This window comes from Gadus chalcogrammus, chromosome 4, assembly GCF_026213295.1.
Source record: "Gadus chalcogrammus isolate NIFS_2021 chromosome 4, NIFS_Gcha_1.0, whole genome shotgun sequence".
In the NCBI taxonomy this organism is placed as follows: domain Eukaryota; kingdom Metazoa; phylum Chordata; class Actinopteri; order Gadiformes; family Gadidae; genus Gadus; species Gadus chalcogrammus.
Window position 1 is genome coordinate 14,199,906 of NC_079415.1, and position 21,571 is coordinate 14,221,476.

General features: G+C 44.3%; 1 protein-coding gene across 1 annotated transcript in view; it reads right to left on the reverse strand.

Moving 5' to 3' along the window:
• The window catches only part of LOC130380596 (netrin receptor UNC5D-like), a 159,475-nt gene that overhangs the window by 43,260 nt on the left and 94,644 nt on the right, over positions 1-21,571 (reverse strand). The window contains exons 2-4 of the mRNA XM_056587841.1: positions 20,676-20,873; positions 11,450-11,593; positions 11,169-11,272 (exon numbers count right to left, since the gene is read on the reverse strand). Of these exons, the coding sequence (XP_056443816.1) occupies positions 11,169-11,272; positions 11,450-11,593; positions 20,676-20,873 (446 nt within the window). The remainder of the gene's footprint in view (positions 1-11,168; positions 11,273-11,449; positions 11,594-20,675; positions 20,874-21,571) is intronic.

A 21,571-nucleotide genomic window follows, 5' to 3' on the forward strand; every position in this document is an offset into this window, starting at 1 on the left:
GGCCACAAGTCTTTCATCAGGCCTTTAATTTCCTTCTTCTTCTCAGTCATTGATAGTCGTGCTGGCGGGCGGGCTCCGTACAGTTCCCTCTCTCCCTCCCCAGCCACCGTTTATTTATAACCTCCGTTTGCACATTCAAACTTCCCCACCCATCCCCCCCCCCCCCCCTTCTCCACTCCTCTCTGACAGATGCTGTGGAAGCTGTCGTATATCTAACTGTCATCACGGAACATCAACAAAATGTCCATATTGACTCCTCTGATCGTTTCTCACTACTTTGCCCCCCCCCCCCCCCCCCCCCTCAATGTACGTTTATATGGAAGAGCAACGATTACAATGTCAAGCGCTACATGGAGCTGATGTATTTCAATAATACATCTGAATTGGAATGTGTCCCCCGGTTCTCTGACATCTCATACGTGTTCGGAGAGGATAAACAACCCAAGGGGCGATGGTACAAATCTCGTTTGAAACTGTTTTGTGCCAAATTTATGTTTAGATAAATATTTACAGTTAGTGGTGGGGATACATTAAAACAACATAATCTTTCCACTGACATCACTCTCTAAGCTACCCACCACTCATTCAGCTCCACTGGTCCGTTTCAAATGTTTTTTTTGTTATTTGTGATTATTCATTTGATTCCCAGTGAATTGTCTATCCATTGCTACCAAAACGCTAGCTTTTCTGGGCGAGGCTAAGATGTGTACTAATCATAGTTTCTTGTGACATCCAACTTGTGCAAGCAAATAGTTAACTTTGCGATACACAGATGAACATGTTGCCTTGGAGACGGTGAATACATTAAGAAATGATATTGTCGGTGGGAAGAGACATGATTAAAATAATTAGATGAAGCAATCATTGTAATTAGTAACCGACTCTGGTTCAAAATAATCACTCAGAGAAACATCCTCCCGATACAAATTAAATATTTAAGATTATTAAATGTCTGACACACAATTGAGGAGCTACATGTGTTTTGTCTTCCAAACAAACCTCGCTTTGCAGCTCTTTCTTTGTAAATAATAACGGAAAGCTCAGTACCTTCAGAGTTGTTAAAATCCAGTAAGGAGACCGAGACCTCATTACTTTCATGAACCACGGGCCTGAGACACAAAGTCATTCTACTTACAAGCCTTTTCTTACCCGGCGTTAATATGGCATGCACACAGAGGCACTGACCTATATTCAATATTGAACAGACACTCAGATGAGGCCTTGTGTGGCACCAGACAGAACGCTGCATTGTTTAAGAAGCGAGGAATCGTTTCAAAGCCGTTCAATCGTTCTGTAAAAAGAGAGAATCATTGTTTTACGGGTATTAGGACGGAGGTTTAAAATATTATCCACCTCGTAGAAACACAAAGATTGAGTCCCCCTACAATCACAAGATGAAACAACATCCTTCTAACTCCTAAGCTTCAGGATTGGATTTACAAAATTACTGTTTAGATTATTGATCGTCGGGGGGAGTTATCGTTAAATCTGCTATCGAGTATGAAACATGATTATTTCTCGCTGAAGAGCCCATACCCCATCAGGGGTTACTAACAAAACTAAATCATTCTAACCAAATATTAATAAAGCAATAATCTGCTGCACGCAAAAGCACACACACGTACACAAAAAAAAACACACACACACAAACACACAACCCCACACACACATGAGACACAACCAAAAACAGACAGACAGACATACAACCACACACACACAACCACACACACACACACACGCACACACACACGCACACGCACACGCACACACACACACACACACACTTGTGCAAGGGTTCTCGTCCATGGTACATGTCAAAATGCTTCAGGGTAAATGACACTGTATACAATATTTTGGAAACACAAAAAAAACAAACATATCCGTCCACGGATCCATCAAGTGTCACCCAATGAGGCCTTCTAATGACACTTAGTGTTGATTGATCATATGATAAATGTCCTCTGTCATAATAATAGAGACGGGGGCACTCAGCGGGGGGGGGAAAACGTCTTTCATATTTATGCTCCATCTATGATTAAAGATATGCCGGAGCTCCCCTGAGGATTCGTTTGCACCCTTAAGAACTCATCGCGTCGGTTTGACACTTCATGAGACTCCCCGGCTCCGTCCAAAACAAACACTACTTCCATGTTTACTCAGGCTTTTTGGGAGCGTGGGGAGTGCCTTTTACCACAGTAATTTAGTCTCTTTACAAATCCATCGAGAACCAATTGTTCCAGCGACCTTTTGATGCTCGTCTCTGGGTCGGTATGAAAGAGGGTTTTGACATATCCTGGGGTTGAAGGCGGCCCGGTTCAGGTTTAAGGTGTTCTTTGGGTTCCAGGTCTGCCGTGGTGACATTGTGAGGAGCTGCGGAGACACCGCGAGTCAATTCCACTGACGTCCAGCTGGTTAACGGAGTCCAACGCGCCAGAGAGGCGTCGCCCAGCTGTCCCCCATCTCCCCCTTCTCCAGCGTTCAACGACCCTCCGGCTGATCTCTGCTGCGCTGTCACAAGTCTCTCTCCTGGATTGGATCCATTATTTCATACACTTTGTATTTTGTGATTTTTGGATTGCATTTATAAAGTCTAACCTCATGGGAGCTCGAAGTGCTTCACAATGGATGCCCTCGCAGTCACCCGCTCACATTAACCACACACAGAGTTGCAAATCGACGGAGGTGTCGACCTTTCCACGTGATTCAAACCAGCAACCCTCACACTGCCAGGCGAGTCACCTATCCTCAAAGGCAACACCTCCCACACGCTTTAGCGCCTGTTTTATCCTCTTCTGCGTCTCCTCCCTCCCTCTGAGTGCTACAAAGGCTAGGTTTGATGTTCTTTCTACTTGTGTGTTTGAGTTTTTCTTTTACCTTTGTGTTTAGCACACTGTGGTATCCAAAGTGAATTTTCGAGGTATTTTGGAGCCTGTAAGGGTTTCTTTAAAGGGCCCCTACTTTATCACCATAGGGGTATTCCACGAACGAACAACATAATTATTGTATGTCTTTGAACACATGCAAACCGTGTGCGTGTTACAGCGCAAATGTTCCAAATGTTCTTTTGTAGCAGGGTAGAAAACCCCATGTTTGTTGTATGCCTGCTGTATAAGTGGCTCTATTCCAAAACGTGACTAATTAATCTACCTCACAGATCAAGACGGAGTATTACTTTTAATGGAGCCGGCTACGACTGAACATCCTCCAGTTTCTGTAAGTCTGGTAGGCCTATTTTTTAGGCCTATCATTTCTGTTGTAAGTGCATCTCAAACTACTAAGCCAATAGGCCTATAATTGCTCTTTGTATGACAGGAGGCCGATGAAAATATTGCCATGGATGGGTCACCTGAAAGAACTGAGGTAGGCCTAGCTTTTTCTTGCCAAGTCATTATTGATGATTAAACTAAACAAACAGTTTAGTGTTCTCAAACTCACTTGTCTCTTAACAGACTGTGGTCGAGGAAGTGGTGGGTACATCAAGGTCACAATATGAGCACGTAAGACATATCCGTAGGCTACTCACTTACTTTATTGGTAAGTATGTCGCTTGAATGTTAAAACAATATTTTCCTCTATTTCAGTTGACGACTAAAGAATTATGTCCATCTTCAGCTGGAAATCGCTAAGGCTGATTTGGAATTGGAGTACACGAAGCTGCTGATAGAGGTAAAAAGGGAGGTTGGGCAGAAATTCAAAGTGGACATGATATTGCTATTCAAGGTAGTAATTATATTATTTTTCCTCCCTCAGCAACTAAAGAATAAAAATGAAGGATGAAAACAGTGTTTGGTGTGTTGTTTTTATTTTTCATTGAAATTATTTCTTCAAATGTGGTCTTGCATCCTTTGTCAAGCCCTTACATCCATTTGCGGAATGTGTTCCTGCTTGAGGAACGGGTCAAAGGGGGGAGGCATCTCTTTGCACAGGGTGGCTATATTGTGGAGGACGGCGCATGCAACAATTATATCGCATGCCCGTTCCGGACAAACTCCTAGTCCACGTAGGCATTGGAGTCTGGACTTCCCGAATGTATTTTCGATTTTAACAAGGGTTCTGCTGTGTGCCAGGTTAAATGTTGTCTGTGGTCCAGGAGCGGGATTAGGGTACGGGGTGATGAGCGTCGGGAGGCATGGATACCCTCGATCTCCGAGGAGATACCCATCGAATTGCCCTACGATCAAATACAAACTTTGAGCTATCTTGCACAAGCACAACAATTATATGAGGTCTATGATATGTTCCTAATGCAACGCATCCTGTTGAAATGTACTGCTCAAATTGGATTCACGATACATCCTGGCATCATGGCCTGAACCAGGCCATGATGCCTCTACATTCGTGATCATGTGGGAAGCATCACATATCATCTAGTAATGATAAAAAAAAAGAAAAGAAAAAAAGATCGACAGCGATTAACAAACCATCATGGATATATTGGAAATAGCCAATATAGGCTGTGTAATGTATACGTATATAGTATACATAGTATATAGTGTGTATACTTACCTGAACATTTATACTGTGATAGCCTTTTCTGTTCACATAATCAGCCTCATTTATAGATGGGGCCGTTATGGGCACACCCAGATGAAAAGTCAACAACAAGGATAATTCCGGTGCCATTTGGGAACACTTAAAGTAGATAATGCTGACCTGCAAGTTGGTGAAACTCCATTTTAATGCGTCTCGTGGGTTTATGGCCTGGAAAAACGATGAAGTTACACAACAACCGTTTCAGCTTAAGACAGACTTTAGGCACTGAGCGGCAGACCTTAGCTTTTTCTATGTGCTCAGCATCTCCTACACTGTAAAAAAGCTACCCGTCGCAAAAAAATGGAGAGCTATGGAAATTGTTTGTAGTGATATGAGGGCAGATCCACGATTGGTAACATTTGCAATGTAGGGTTGGAGAAGGCTATTTAAATATCAAATATCAAAGAATCATGGGAAAAACGATATCTCTCCAGCAAAAAGTCCTCCGGAAAGGACAATATGTCGAGCCGTGGTCTAATTAATGTAAACAATTGAAATACCCTGAGCAAAACCGGGTTATCTTTGAAACTTAACCCGCGCAAAACCTGCTCCGACCATGTTTGATTCATAGCATATGTTTCTATAGTAACTAACATACTGTGTTCATTTTGGAACGGAAAACCGCAAACCCTGGGTTAACTTACCCAGTTATGTGATAAAACCGGCTTTGTGGAATACCCCTTAGGTGTGAGTGTGATTAGCCATTACAAGCCATTACCCACTTATGATGAATAATGCACAGGAGAAGGCCGATTTTCAACTGGCTTGTTATGGCTTATCACACTCACATCTGTTGGTATAAATTGCTGTAGAATTTATTCCTCAAAATATATATATTTTCTGTATTATAACAAAACATATTATTTATTTAATAGCCATATTTATTCATTGATGAATTATTTATCTAACATTGACTTAAATGGCCTCCATACAATGACCCACATAACAAATCAAATATATCAGAAATTGTTATGATGAATCCCAAACTATCGTGACCCATGAGCAATCTATTGCACCACAGTGGAAACAGTCGTGTAGGGCCCATTAGGGGTGTGGTCCCTTATGAATGTGAGCCCCCCCCCCAAAGCAGCCTGATAAGGGGCCTCAAAGCAGCCTGAGGGCGCACTCACACTAGGCCATCTGTACCATGCCCAAGTCCGTTTGACACCTGTAAGTACGATTGCCCCCCCCCCCCCTGCTGTGCGCTGCCCTGTGCTCACACTAGGCACTCTCAACTGGGCCTGAGTACGGTTGCCTCTTGTACATACGTCATCACGTCGTAATACGTCATCACTTAGCGTCCGCTGCTTAGTAGAACAACACAGAGAACACAATTGACCCTTTAGTGACTTTGTTGCTTATTTTAGAGCCGTTTTACTCAGATACAGCCCTATCTCACTGAGCGTTTTTATACTGCCAAATAGGCCGTTTTATGCAAGCCTTTTTCGTGGCACGGTCCGCGCTTTTACACTCCCCGAGGTAAATTACCTGCTTGAGCTAGAACCCCAATTTAACCTCCCGGACCCTGCACACATTGGCGATTTATTGGGTTTCATCCTGTTGTAAATGCGACGGCTCCGCGGTTCTATGGGGGGAGGGGAGGGCTTGGGTAGTGGTGTTGCTGCACTGTCTCCACAGAGACAACGCAGCAATATGATCATGAGCAGTTCTAACTGGAGAGAAAGTGAAATCCGCGAGCTGCTGATCATGTGAGAGAAGGTGATGAAGTCGTATTAAACAAAGACGTTGAAAGATGGTGCGATCTACTAGAGAGACCCAGAGGAACTGTCCTTACGAGGCTTTTGTCGGGATAAAAAAAAAGTGGTCAGCATAATAAAGAATATGTTGGCACTTGTAAATAGTTAATCGCGTTTGTAGCCTACACTCTGAACTGATTCTTGCATGCCGGTGTCTTCATAAAAAAATTAAAACATTCGGGAGTATGCAAATGGCCGTATCCAAAGGCCGATGGAGGAATAGAAGACTGATTATCTTAATTTGTAAATTTCCTCCACTTCAGATAGCAGCAAGGGTTGATGAGCCGGCCACACACACAACACAAACAGGCCGCTCTCATGTCTGTGTCGTTTGTAGTGGGATGATGACGCAGCCTTCCTTGAGAGTCTTTCTAGTGACAGCTTCACTAGTTAGTAGGGATGTGCCATCCTCCTCTAAATCGATTTGATACACACCTTGATTACAGCGGCACCGATACGACACACCAGGGGGGGTGCTTTAGTTTTAAAGGATTCAGTGCGACTGGGTTTGATTAGCAGAACAGAATATGAGATTTGATGCGATTGGATAAACTTCAACTTTAGTGTATCCAAGTAAGTGACAATAAGTGATTTTGTATATTTTGTGTGAATAAATAAAGACATAATATTGTAGTGTTCAGGGAGGGACACGGAAATGATGACCCTATGAAATAAATGAATACTTTTTGTAATCAAACATCTGTGTCAAGAAGTTGGCGTGTATGCACCACAACGTGATAGTTGCCGCTGGCTTTGCTGGGGAACAGCAGCCTACAGGGTTTCTGGTTCTGGATGGGTTCAAACGATAGACAGCGTGACCTGTTAACCTCGCTCATAGCCCGGTTGGGTCGCTACAAGTGGTAGCTAACACACAACAATACACAATCGTTCTGCAAAATAATGGTTTCTGAAATCCAGAATCCGGCCCCAAAATCTGTGATTAGGCCTTTGGGTCCGAAATAGCTAACATATAGTTTAATGCTAGTAGTATTAATATTGGAATCTGGTACAAAGCGATGTGAACTAATGCTAGTATATGCAGTTTTTGTACAAGCCTGTGTTGTAGCTTCACCTTGACAAACAAGGCGAGGCTTCGCTGCCAAAAAACGTCTGAATAATGACCTTTTTCCTGGTGGGAGGATAATAATTAATAACTCCATGACTGTGGGCCCAATGTCACTGCCTCCGTTCTGTTGGAAGAGAAGTGGAAGTGACAGGAAGGTAATTACATACGTATGGTGAGATTGCGTTTTTTCCTGTTGCTCCATTCATCTCAATCCAAACTGGGGGGTTTCATTAGTTCATACGCCCCACCCCGTCCCCACCCGCTCTGCCTTCTCCAAATCTTACATCTCACACACACGCACACACACACGCACGCACGCACGCACGCACGCACGCACGCACGCACGCACGCACGCACGCACGCACGCACGCACACACGCACACACACTCAATGGCACAACCCACCCCCATGTTGCTATGAGTTTCATGAAATCAGATCAACAAATCCAGCCAATCTGAATGACACCAGGAGGGCACTCTGAACCACGTCAGGATGTGTCACAATCTTCTCTGTGTCCTTGGGGTGAAATCCCATCCCCCCACCTGTCTGAGGAAATGTTTGTGTTCATCACATAATAATTACATTTGAAGTGCTTTGGGTGAACTTAGGGAAGAATTTATTAATGATGAATCCCTTTAGGGTGCAAAACCCCACGCCTGGTAATGAGGGTTTAATGGATGGAAACTGATGTTTGTTAGTTTTTCTTTTGGTGGGTGGTCATAGAGGAGGCTCATTGTGAGTAATGAGCATGATGAATACACTCAAAGTTTGCATAAAAACATATACAAACCTATGCCGGCATTAAATTCATTCTCTCTTTACTAAAGCCACTTTGAAGTGCCCTATATAAATACAGTTGTCCTCCAGTAATATTGGATTTTTTCTCATATCATATCTGTAAAGAGGAGAACACAGAGGGCGAGAGAGAGAGAGAGAGAGAGAGAGAGAGAGAGAGAGAGAGAGCGAGAGAGAGAGCGAGAGAGAGAGAGAGAGCGAGAGAGAGAGCGAGAGGAGAGAGAGAGAGAGAGAGAGAGAGAGAGAGAGAGAGAGAGAGAGAGAGAGAGAGAGAGAGAGAGAGAGAGCTTTATTAATAAACCTTGAAACTCTCCCTGCTGCCACTGTGACGGCTCCTCCAACTATTTAACTGAATCATCACGCATCCCGGGGTCTATTGTTTCACTCCGCTGCCATAAAAGGTGCAGTCAGTCGAAGAGATTCTGCCATCTTTGGGTCTTTGTGCAAACCAAAAATGCTCCAAAATGCAGAATTCATCTGTTCAGAGGCGATACATTATCCCCAACCTGCGTCTCACTGACGTTGGGATTATTACCTCTATCAATAGCATGACTGGTAACGCCATTGTCTCCGGCTTCATTTCCATAAACATGCCAGTGAGTACTAACACCTAACCCCCCACACCCCCAACCCACAACCCACCCACACACCCAGAACCATGACATAATTATGTTGGCAGCATAATATTAGTTGGTTTAGCTAAGACTCTCCTCTCCGTGACCAGGCTGTATCCCTGTTTCCCTGCGGTTTGCTTTGGTTTCCCTTGAGAACAACAGCAGGTAGAGCAGCGAAATGACAGAATTTATATGCCAGAAAAAAATAATAAATAAAAAGTGGCTGTGTTAGCTTCTGGCTGAAATAACTAAATAATAGTAGAAAAACTAACATCTGTAAAAAAAAAAAAGTGATTCAGTAGACCGTTGTGTCGTTGTGTTGAGCATTTCAACAAATGAAATGTTGAAATTTAATTTGCTAAATAAAGTTTAGCAATTAAACAAATCACCGTGCGCTGCAACAGATGCCAGAACCTGAACAAAAACAATAAACCTGTCTTTGAATGTAGAGGACTCTGAAGGACTCACACAACTATGGAGTAATTTAGCAGACACTTGTATCCAAAGCACGGTACGCAGTGACAACAGTTGAGAATACATCAAACCCAGAACCCTTCAGCTGGGAGTGAAACAGCCGCACCAAGGCTTCCCAACTTTTTTTTGGCCCATGACCCCAATTCTAGTTCTGGAAATGTTTGCGACCCCAACTTCAACTTTTGTGAACACAGATTGTTTTACCTAAAAAAAAAAAAAATTATAACATCTACGTCCTTGTAGTTCATCGCATCGCTCCTCCACACAGTAAGTGATTAGAGGCAGTTTGCTGCTGGCTAGGAATCAATAGGCAATTATTTCTTAGGAGGTTTTTTTGAGAATAAAAAGGTTTGCTATAATGGATCATCAAATATCTACGGCTAAGGTTGGCAATCCCCCGTGATCCCATGTGCATCTCAGGGGACAAGAGTAGGGTCCCGACCCCAAGGTTGGGAACCAGTGTCCTACATTATCCGGCCCCAAAACATTGCATCTTCGTCCTTGTTCTCTGACTGTTTGTTAAGATCCCTGTTCCCCTTCTCCCCACTGTCCCAGAGCTGCCTGATCCACTCCCACAGTATCCACATCTCAGACACCCTCAGACAAGTGTGGGCAGGAGGTTAGAAAAGCCTACATGAGGATATTATTCTGGGCATTGCTATGGCAATACACAGAGAAGGCACATATTTGTTGTTGCATTATGTACCGAAAACATTGTCTTTGTTGGCCTAGTTTCTATGAATTTCTATGAATGATGCATGAGGTGTTGTGCTATTGGGTGGTCAGGGTTAGGTGGGGGGGGGTGTACACCAGTACTCCATTCGTGCGTTGTGAATCTTTCATTACAAACAGACACACACACAAACAACAAGGTAGCAGTCTGATTCATCTTTGAGAATGCGTCCGGAGACAGATGGAGAGCCGCCTATATGGAGAAGCTCAGTGTGGAGCGTTTTAATATTGTCGCTTTTTGTTTCAAAATCCACACAGCTACCAATGCCATTACTGTTTTAATAGAGAGAGAGAGAGAGAGAGAGAGAGAGAGAGAGAGAGAGAGAGAGAGAGAGGGAGAGAGGGTGTAAGAGAGGAGAAGAAATAAGTAGAGAGAATAAGGGAGCGGAAGGTTAAGAGTGAGGTGGAGAAAATGGGAGAGAGAGAGGGAGAGAGGGCGAGAGATGATGACAAGGGAAAGTAATATGTAGGTAGTGGGGGATCAAGAGAGCGACACACAGATCCAGCTCAATACATTTTTGCGACACGCCCTCTCTGCTGCAAAACCTAAAATACAAACAATGCTTTTGGTTTCAATATCACTAACGGTATATTACTGACATATTACTATATTACTGACATATTACTATGATACTATATTACTGACGTATTACTATATTACTGACATATAGTGTATTACGGATATATTACTATATAACTGATCTATTACTACAGAACTGATATATCACTATAGTATTGATATATAACGACAGAATTGATGTATTACTTTATTACTGATATATTACTGCAGAACTGATATATCACTACATTACTGAAGTATTACTATATGACTGAAATATCACCATATTACTTATATGATCTACATTACTGATATATTACTGATCTATTCCTAGTGTGTCCTGGGGAGGAGGGTGAAAAGGGGACATTGTACTTTTGAAGCTGATTGGTCTTAACTAACTGTAGGGTGGAGAGGGTGTGTGCTTATGTGTATGGGTGCGTGTGCGTGTGTGTTTGTGTTTGTAGCATTAGATATAACGAGGTGCTTAAACCGGTCAATAAAAATGAATTAAACCCAGCCGAGCTATTGATTTTATGTACACAATCATGTGAGAACACATGAGGTTGAGGTTGAGGGTGTAGGGTGTGGGGGGGTTGGGGGAGGGAGGGGAGGTAGGGGAGAAAGGGGAGGGGCCGTACCTCGGCCAATGGCACGCCCTCTGGAGGCCGGCAGTGCAGCACAATCATGCCCTTAAGAGGCACCTCGGTGCCCTGGGGGTCCTGCTCAAAGTTCTTCCTCAGGTCTGGAAGGAAACAGCAGAGCAGAGCGGGTCAGGGGACACCACTTACCAGGACACACACACACACACACACACACACACACACACACACACACACACACACACACACACACACACACACACACACACACACACACACACACACACACACACACACACACACACACACACTCCACTCACATGCGATGCGGACGCTGGCCTTGCGGCTCTTGGACGTCCCCAGGTGGCTCCAGGCGACACACAGACACCAGTAGTCCTCGGGCCCGTGGAAGTCCTCCACCTGCTGCCGCGACACGTTAATCAGGACCTCGCGGAACTTCATCCCTGGATAGAGAAGGAAGGAGACTGTGGTGACTGACGGGTGGGAGGCGGGACAGAGCCGGGCCGGAAGCCAATGACTGAAAGGGGCAGAGTTACGCATCGTTCTGTGACGAGAGATCTTCTACCGAAAAAATTTACATTGACGCTTTTATCCAAAGCGACTCACAAAAAGTACATTTGTCAGAAGAAGGTGATACAATAAATCGCAGTCTGAACAGTACGGAAGAGAAGAGAAAATTATTTGCAACCTTCGCGAGGGACTGGAGCTTCCAGGAGAGGATTTTAAGGAGTGTGTTTCTACAGTGGCCAGTCCACCCAGGGTTGATTAGAGGCTTTACAGACGCTTTAACGAACAATGTCGGTGTCTGGACAGGATGCTTAATCGTAATTGTATTTTCCACCAGGAGAACTTTATTAGTGCTGGCCGGGTTTGTGTTCCTGTTCACCGATTACTGGCTTACAGATCCCCGCCTCAAGTGACATGATTGGTCTAAACCAGGGGTCTTCAAGGTTTTCCAGGCCAAGGACCCCCAAACTGAGATGTGTAAGGTGTGCGCGGGAGACATACGAATGTACGCTTACCACTTTTATAAATGCCATTCGGATCGCATGATAGGAATAGGTAGATTGACGAACACAGAGATTGTGACATCCGTCAGCAACACGCAAGCTCTGTGTTCGCCAATCTACTTATTGAGTCTTAAAAACAAAATGGCGTCGTCGGGTGATCTACTGATGTTATTGTGTGTATAAAATGTCCTTTTTAATAAACAATCTGTACACTCACAAAGCTCTCAATGCCTCGTTTTATGTGTTAAGACCCTTATTATACTACCAAAGAAGTGTTGGGCTACTTTTAGCCTTTTAAGTGGTTTAAAACAGCGATTTAGTTTTTACCATAACCAGTGCCCCCATCGTTCCAAGGTTATAGCGTTTGATAGAATCGGCTAAAAACAGCCAACTGAAGAAAGCGTCTACATGCGTTTTTTGTGCTCCAAAACAAATGTTTCAACTTGTTATCATACAAAACATATCCCAAATTCTTTTTACACCGGAATTACCCTTTAACCAAGCAGAGTTGGTTCAATGTTAGCAAAAGCAACACTATGATTCCATGTTTCCATCAGCTGATACTTCCGTGCGTCATTTCCAGGAACTCCCTGACCTCTAGCTCTCCCCGTGTGTCCTCGTTAACGAAACGGCCGTCACCTGTGTTAACGACTCATTATATCCAGGTGTGTTCTCGGTGTTCAAGCTCCGTTTGTTTCTGTATGTTTCTGACCCATTTAAACAGTCCATGGATCTAATGGCCAATCAATTAAAACAACCAATCAAATTTCCCTGACGATCAAAACACATCCCTTCTACAGTTTGTCCACCCAATGTGTTAAATTACAGAAACAAGATACGCTCTAAACATCGTTTCATCTCTTAATGCGCTGCCGATTTATTAGAATAAAAATCCCAGGAAAACGAGGAGAATGCTAATCGCAGGGCGCAGCCATTAAGCTAATTGTTTTTCTCTCAAGAAACACGCGATACGCTTGACTCGACTAGTCTCCTATGAAGATCCAACTCAGTAAATCAGGTTTTGAGAATATTCTGTATATTGTCAATCCCCCCCTCTTAAAATGGTACAGCGAGCCAGTGATGATGTTTGTGAGGTCAGAACAGAATAAGCCTTTTAACATATGGCTGACCTAGAAGTGTTGGGACTTATCCTTTTAGGGGGAGCGGGCCATGTCCCTCGCTCTGGGATTACAAACACTGAGTTATGAATGTACCAATAGCTTTACGTTCTACATGATTATGAATGCTAGAGGTCACAGGAAATAATGTGCCATCTGTTAGTCATTTATGTGTGTGTGTGTGTGTTTGTGTGTGTGCGTATCGTGTACGTCTGTGTGTGTGTGAGAGAAACAACCATGGTGTAGACTAGACAAAGACAGGCAGAAGTTCCTCCTCTGACCAACGTTTTCCTGAGTGAAGGGCAGGTTTAATACGCCGATGAAAGAGAGGAGGACAAAAACAAGCTGTGTGACTTCCATAAATCCTGTCGCTCAACAAAATAATATATAATCATTTCCCCATGATAATTCAATTCAACACAAAAACGAAAAGAGAACAATAGGAGGGATCTCAACCAACTCATACTATCTTTGGTCGTCCGAGGAAAATTCATCTATATATTTTTTTCCATTTCTTTCTCCCCGGCATTTTTTGGTGCTGATTCTCCCACCTCTTCCCTCCACCATCCCCAACCAAAGGCCCATGGCTCAAGAAACAGCACCAGGAAACCTGATCGCTGGCTTAGAAGAAGCATCCTCCACCCTTAACTCTCCACCTGGCTCTCTCGCCTCTGCTCTTCACTCCATCTCCAACACTCCCACTCCAGGAGCAAAAGGGAGCTTTTTGTGTGTGCAAAGAGATACACTAATGCCCTGGTTCTCCTTGATCGCCCGCATAGTACCTTGCCTCTGCCCTTTTTCTCCCTCTCACCATTATTTTCCACCTCTCTGTCTTTCTTTCTTTCTCTCTCTCTCTACTTATTGCTCCACCTTTCTTGAACCTGTTTCCCTGTTTCCCCCTCGATTTATTTTCTTCACCCCTCTCCCCACCTCACTCACTCCCCCCATCCCTCCCCCCTCCCACTCACACTCACTTCAGCCCATCTCCCTCCCCTCCCTCCCCTCCCTCCCCCCCCCCCCCCCCTCTCCCACTCACTCCACTCCCAGTCTCTCTGTTGCTGAGTCTTCCACTAAATCCACTCTGAGTACGGCTGCCTGTGTTCCGCACTTCGAGCCATCCTCCCCCCAGCAGCCAGCCCCGGTACACATTGACCCCTCGTATCTCTCTTTGTTTACAGTAATCGTACTATCGGCACACCTGGAGCCCCTCCCACTCACGCCACCCAGAGGGCCGAGCTAGGCTAGGTAGCATCACGCAGTTGCCCAGCCACTGACAGTTGACACAAGTTCTGGATGTGTCCTGTCTGTCTCACTGGGAGGGGCGCAATCTGATACACTGCTACTTAAATATTCAGTATGCAACTGTATGTTGCATTCTACATACAGAAACAGATGCATACAGAAAATCCATTGTTACGAAAAGTTGATTTCACCCACCCACCCACCCACACACCCACACCCACCCACCCACACACCCACACCCACACCCACACCCACACACACACACACACACACAGGCTCCCCGTCACCTCCGGTCCATTCTCGGCTGGGGGTGGGGGATTACTCTGGGAGCGTTGGCTGTAATCGAAGCGCCCAGCGGTGGACTCCCAAGAGCCACAACTCCTCTCTCCTCCACTCCTTCTCCTCTGTTGCCTTATCTCTCCTCTACCCCCCGTTCAGCCCTCCTTCCCATTCTATCTCTCCATCAAAAGACTCTGCAGGAGCCATCACTCCAAGTCCCAGTCCTCCCCGGCCCCCCTATCTCTTTCCTCCTCCTCCTCCTCTTCCTCCTATCTCTTCATCCGAATATCTACTTTTCGGTGGTGGGCGGATGCCTGAACCCCCCACCCACACCCCACACCCAAACCCCCACCCCCTCCCGCACCTCTACGCGCCGCCTCCACCTTCCTGTCCTCCCATATCTCACCCGCCGTGGCGGTGGTGTTGAGCCTCTCCATCCCAACACTCCCTCTCATCACGGCGCCCTGAAACGAGGACTTCACCCAGAATATCCTCCCGTTGGCTCGTGATATCTCACTTCTAACCTTGTGACTCTAATGTTGTTTGTCGGATTAGTCGTTTACTTTGTACATTTGGAAAAAGTGCTTTGATATACTGCATTTCAAGGCTTCGACGGGCTATCTTTGGACCGCTTGTCAACTTTTTTCCTGTAAACTCGACTCGGACGGTATAGGCTTTAGTCCAAAGTCCCTCTATGGCTTTACACTTCTTCCTAAAATCATCCGTAAAAATGTATTAGCGGCAGTCAGTTTCCAGTGTGTGTGTGTGTGTGTGTGTGTGTGTGTGTGTGTGTGGCGAGCCAGTCTGCTGGCATCAAAAGGCTTACCAATTGGACAAGGATGAGGAAATATAATCGACAATATTGTATTTGAAAAACACATCCATATTGACCTTTTGATCATGTAGTTCTGAACTCACACTGCATTTGGTGAGTTTGTTTTGATACTATGATCCTTTATAAATAGTCCCAAATATGTGAATCATGAAAGCGCCTGGTAACACAGCAAGGGTTTCAATGGGGTTTTCTTTTATGGGGGGGAAGTGGGCTTACCACACTGAAAACAGCCTTGCAACATCCACACGCCGCCAGTTCAAAACATCCCAGCGTTTTCAACCACGATCAAGCATCCAAGGTTTACGGCGTCACACAAGTCAAAATAGCCTGCCAATGGCACTTCATCCTCATCCACTCTATTCTGCACTTTGTTTAGTCTCAACCAAAACAAAGGACCATGACTCAAATACAATCGATGTTTGAAGTTGACATAAGCAGACAATCTTCTTTCTAAAGAGTTGTTATGCAAAAATTGTGTGTGTGGCGTCCTTTTTTTCAGCTTCGACAACTGCATACAAAGCTACACAACCCCACATGTGACCTTGTTTCATAAGTGATCATACGCAGCACACACAGCATTTCCAGTGTGTGTCAAACTCCATATATCTTTGCCAGAGTAATGGATGGATGGATGTCTATCTTATAAATCATGCTATCTCTGTTATGAAAAACATTGAAACATTGCCGGGCAGCATAGATCCTTCAAAATTGAGAAATATCTGAAATATCTCACACATTTGTAGGGAAATATGTGTTACATATGTTTGGAGTCCCTGAAGGATATTTGCAGCATCTAATACAGGGATGGGCAACTTTCATGATAAAGAGGGCCACATTTTTCATCATAACCATCAGAGGGCCACATGACTGCACACTTCAACTAAACGTGAGCGTTTAGTTGAAGTGAGAGAGAAGCTACACAATTTTGAATTTGGTAGATATGACTTCCTGTATTCTGGTGCATTTTGGGGATGGCCACTACCTAAAAAATCGTCCAGAATCATAACCTATGTACGGTATGTTATTTGAACCAAAATACATTAATTTCATGTTTTCCATGCTCAAACAGCCACATGAATGGTCAGTATTTTTATCATTGCAAAGGGCTCACATACATCATCATTCAATGATGTCGCAAAACTGAAAAACGTGGCCCAAAATTAAAGGGACACTGTGTAACATTTTAAGTCATTTATTATCTCAAATCAACATATTCATTCATAAATTTGGTGTAAAATTATCTCTGCCAAAAATCGCACTTATCCTCCCGAGCGAAGAATAATTAATATGTAGTTACATAGGACGGGTAAGCTTCATGGAGGCTTCCATGTTCTTCCGGTCTATGAACTGCCGAGAGGGACAAAAAGCACTACGTGGTACAGGAAATGCAAAGGCGTTTTCACTCTGAGCCAGCGTGAATGATGACTGAAATAATTCACAATCTTGCTCGAGGAATAATTACTAATGCAACATTAGCTTACACTAATGATTCAATGCAGTTTGAAATTCTTGGCACATACTGCCCACCGTAGTTTTTGAACAAGCGAGCACTATTAGTTTGAATGCAATATACAATTGTACCACTAGATGGGAGTAATTTTTACACAGTGTCCCTTAAGTGCAACAACTCAATAAACTCAAACCGAACAAGCATGATATTCATTGCAGTTGTAGTAGTTGTAGTGGCGACTTAAGTGGATATCTTTAATGACTGATATAGTTTCTAAGCAAACTAGACGCATGGGTTTGCCTTTAAATTCTATGAATTCTTCTCATCTTTCTCATCAATTAATATTTTTTAATTTTTTTATTTAGTTTTTTTTATTATGTGCGGGCCTGACTGAGTGAGGATGCGGGCTGTATGTGGCCCACGGGCCACCAGTTGCCCATCCCTGATCTAATAAAACACATTTGATGAAGTACAGTGTGGAGAGATATTGATGTATATTTTACACACACACACACACACACACACACACACACACACACACACACACACACACACACACACACACACACACACACACACACACACACACACACACACACACACACACACACACACACACACACAGGATCAAAATCATGGATCACACATATGTCTTGAACGGACCAGATGTATCATGTAGTGACGCATCTCAGTTCATTATAATATTTCAAATACATTTGTCCCGAGAGTGACAGCTGTCTGACAGACATGGCTCAATCATTTGACTAAACACAACTTGACTCAACTTTATAAGTCACAATATTGACTAGGAAGAATATTACTATACTACTTACTATTGATCTGTATACGTTTACAATAAGACTCAATAATATAACTCCATAATTTCCTAACCCTAACTTATCATCGGGCATCTGGCAAGGATGCCCACTGGGCGCCTCCCTTGGGAGGTGTTTCAGGCACGTCCAGTGGGGAGGAGACCTCGGGGAAGACCCAGGACTAGGTGGAGAGATTATATCTCAACACTGGCCTGGGAACGCCTCGGGATCCCCCCGGCAGAGCAGGTCAATGTGGCCCGGGAAAGGGAAGTCTGGGGCCCCCTGCTTGAGCTGCTCCCCCCGCGACCCGACCCCGGATAAGCGGATGACGATGAGATGAGAACTTATCATAACATTATTCACAATATGCCTCAATAACGCCATAATATAACTCCATAAAGTCCTAATTTATCATAACATTATTCACAATATGACTCAACCAACTAATTCATGATGATTTCATAACTTAACATAACTTTATTCACAACTTCATAAGGTCAAAACTGATTCCCAATACGACTCAACTATATTACTTCATAATTTCATAACTTTTAACTTTATTCACAATACGGCTCAACAATCTGACTTCATAAGGTCATAACTTATAACTTATTCCCAATATGACTCAATTATATTACTTAATAATGTCATTACTTAAAACTTTACGACAGCAAGATCAACGACACAGGCGTAACCGCGGCAACAACCGTCAATAAAACATTGTTCGGACGCACACGGACAATAATTGCAGCTGCATTTTCCAGTGCAAACTCATTATATCCGCAAATAATGATGAATGATTCACCAATACAAACCATGTTTTGTGTGCGTTGCGCGTGAGCAGGGAATACCCTGGTGGTAACTCACAGAATGATTCAAACGGCATGTGCTGGCTTTGACTTACCGTTACCACACAAACACAAACTATAGCATACGATATAGAGCCATGACACAGCAGGAACCGTGCCCAAACAAATGTTCTGTTCTTTGGTTTCTTTATATTTCAGTTCACTGTGGCTTGTATAGAGCTCCTGGGTAGCAACGTGAGCCAAACTAGGAGCAAATACAAGTTTTGTGACAGGCAACATCATGCCCGGCAAGCAAAGCCTGGCACACATGATGCAAGGCAGCCCCATAGGGGGGGTTGTACTACAACATGGCAACCAGTACATTAAGAAGAAGAGAAAACAGAACGTTTGCTCAACAGGATTTGGTAGGCTTGTTCTGGTGGAAAACCCTAACCCTAAACAGAGCCAAACAGAGCTTGGCAAGGTTAAACTGGGAAGGAAATAACATCAGGGAGCTATATCTGAACAAATGTTTGAACAAACTAAGCTGAGTAATTGCCAAGTGTATTTGGAGCCAAATGTAAGTTGGAAAGCAAATCTCTTGTTTATGACACAAATTCTGGCATGGTGGCAAACATTGACTGGGCATCAATCAGTGCTTTTATTTGTTCCATTTGTTCTCTTATCTGCCGGGAAATTACCGAACTGGTGCATCACAACTGTAAGATTAAAATCTAAAATCTATGATTGACTCAACCAATGGTGAAATAATTTAAATAATTAAGGTATTGGTCATTTTAGCTGTTTCACAGGTTAGCTGTTTGATGAGGTGTCGGGCACCCGTTGCCTTCTGGGTAATGGAGGAATATCCAGCTGCTGCGGCTTTAAAGCTCCCGTCTTCTCTCTCCTAATCCAACGGGAGTAACATGGTGGTGGTGGGGGGGGGGGGCAGCATTGCTACTAGCACAGGTGCAACTATATTTCCAATTCCCTGCTATTTACTCTCCTTTCTGCTGCCCTCCCCGCATTCAGTCACATTCACAATTACAAACGGTATTTTGAGGTCACATGTTTTTGTCAAGTAGCCCTTCACGTATCTCCTATGCGATTCTATCCAATTCAGGATTTCTGCGTGTGATTCTGCCCGTCGTTCTACTGGTCGTCAAGTCGACGTGTTTAACTTCACAGTTGTCATAATGATCTCTCTGCTCGCTTGAAATCCAATCCTGATCAAGGTCGGGTCGATCCTGTTCAATTCTTTCAATGCAAACGTGAAGCCACATCAAGCCGGGATCAAACCCGCGGCCCGCTTTTCAACGGGTTGCATCACGCACCAGCCATCAAACCGGTCATCACCTCTCAGGCGCTCAAAGACCGGTATCGAACAATCGAACAATAAAAGCCTTTTGGGGGATACTGTGCTCCTATTACCGCCGTATTGAACGTGACACATGAGCTGACGCAGCCAGGCAGATATATACTTTAAGGGTGGAGGGGGGGGGGGGGCAGTTGGGTGTAGCCTGAGGCGTAGTCAATAGGCTCCTTTTTGCAGAATCCATCCTGTAAGCTGTGATTCCTGCCCACCGAGGATCTGAGCTCCATCTTCAGACCTTCTCACCCTCGTGTGAAACTGAGAGCAATTTTGACAAGCGAGATTGAGTTGAAGCTCGAGGTTATATATGTGTGTGTGTGTGTGTGTGTGTGTGTGTGTGTGTGTGTGTGTGTGTGTGTGTGTGTGTGTGTGTGTGTGTGTGTGTGTGTGTTTGTGTGTGTGTGTGTGTGTGTGTGTGTGTGTGTGTGCGTGGGTGTGTGTAGGTGTGTATAAGCCCATACAAGAATTGTGTACTGTATATGTGTAGGATTGAGTTTAAGTTGGAGGTTGTGTCTATGATGAGTGTGTGCACGCATGAGCGTGCATGACTGCATTTGTGCGTGCGTGCGTGTCTGCGTGCGTGCGTGCGGTGCGTGCGTGCTCGGTGTGCTCATACCGGTGCCCAGGTCGGTGTGCTCCTGGGCCAGGTGCTGGCTCTGATGGACCCATTCCCCGTTGCACTTGAAGAAGATCTGCAGTGCGGGCTGGGCCCGGCAGCGCAGCTTGATGGGGTGGCTCTTGATGATGTAGGCGTCGTCGGGCTCCTGCAGGAAGCGGGGCAGGGTCCCGGACTGGAGGGCCTCGCCCCTGGACCCTGGGACACACACACAGGCACACGGTCACTATATACATATATACAAGCTCTCAGTCCCGTAACCTGAACGTTACCGTTGTGTTAGTCAAGTCTTTCATTTTGGGTTTGTTTGATTCCCCCGGCTTATTATTCACCTTCAAATTAAAAATGTAAAATATATAATATAAACAACTACATTAAATCATTAATAATGATAATAGATGGTTGTGGGGGCGTTTTATTCTATAATATAATATCTATTGATGTCTTACATTTGTTTTAAATTATTTGTATTGTATTGAATGGGTCCAGCCACTCAAATCCTCTGAATAAAGAAATGACTCCAAGACAAAAAGAAGAAAAGGTAAACATTCTCACATTGCAATTCCAACCCAACAAAAGAGCCACTCCGCCGTCTCCAAGCGTGTGCTTGTGTCTTCTGATTGGTATTCCTGACGCGTGATTGGATCCCGTGGAGGTGGGGAGGTGATTACACTGTATTTAAATCCCTGAGGATAACAGGAGAAACCTGTCCACGGTTAGTGTGAAGCCTTCAGAAGGCCAGGTAGCTGTATCTCTATCCAACCCCGCCAGGATTAGAGCTCACTCCCTTTCACCTCTCCCCCCCCTCTCTCCATCTCTCTACCACCCCCCCCCCCCCCAACTTACCCCTCTCCTCAGCTTCCTAACCTATCCATCCCTATCTCTTGCTATCTCTC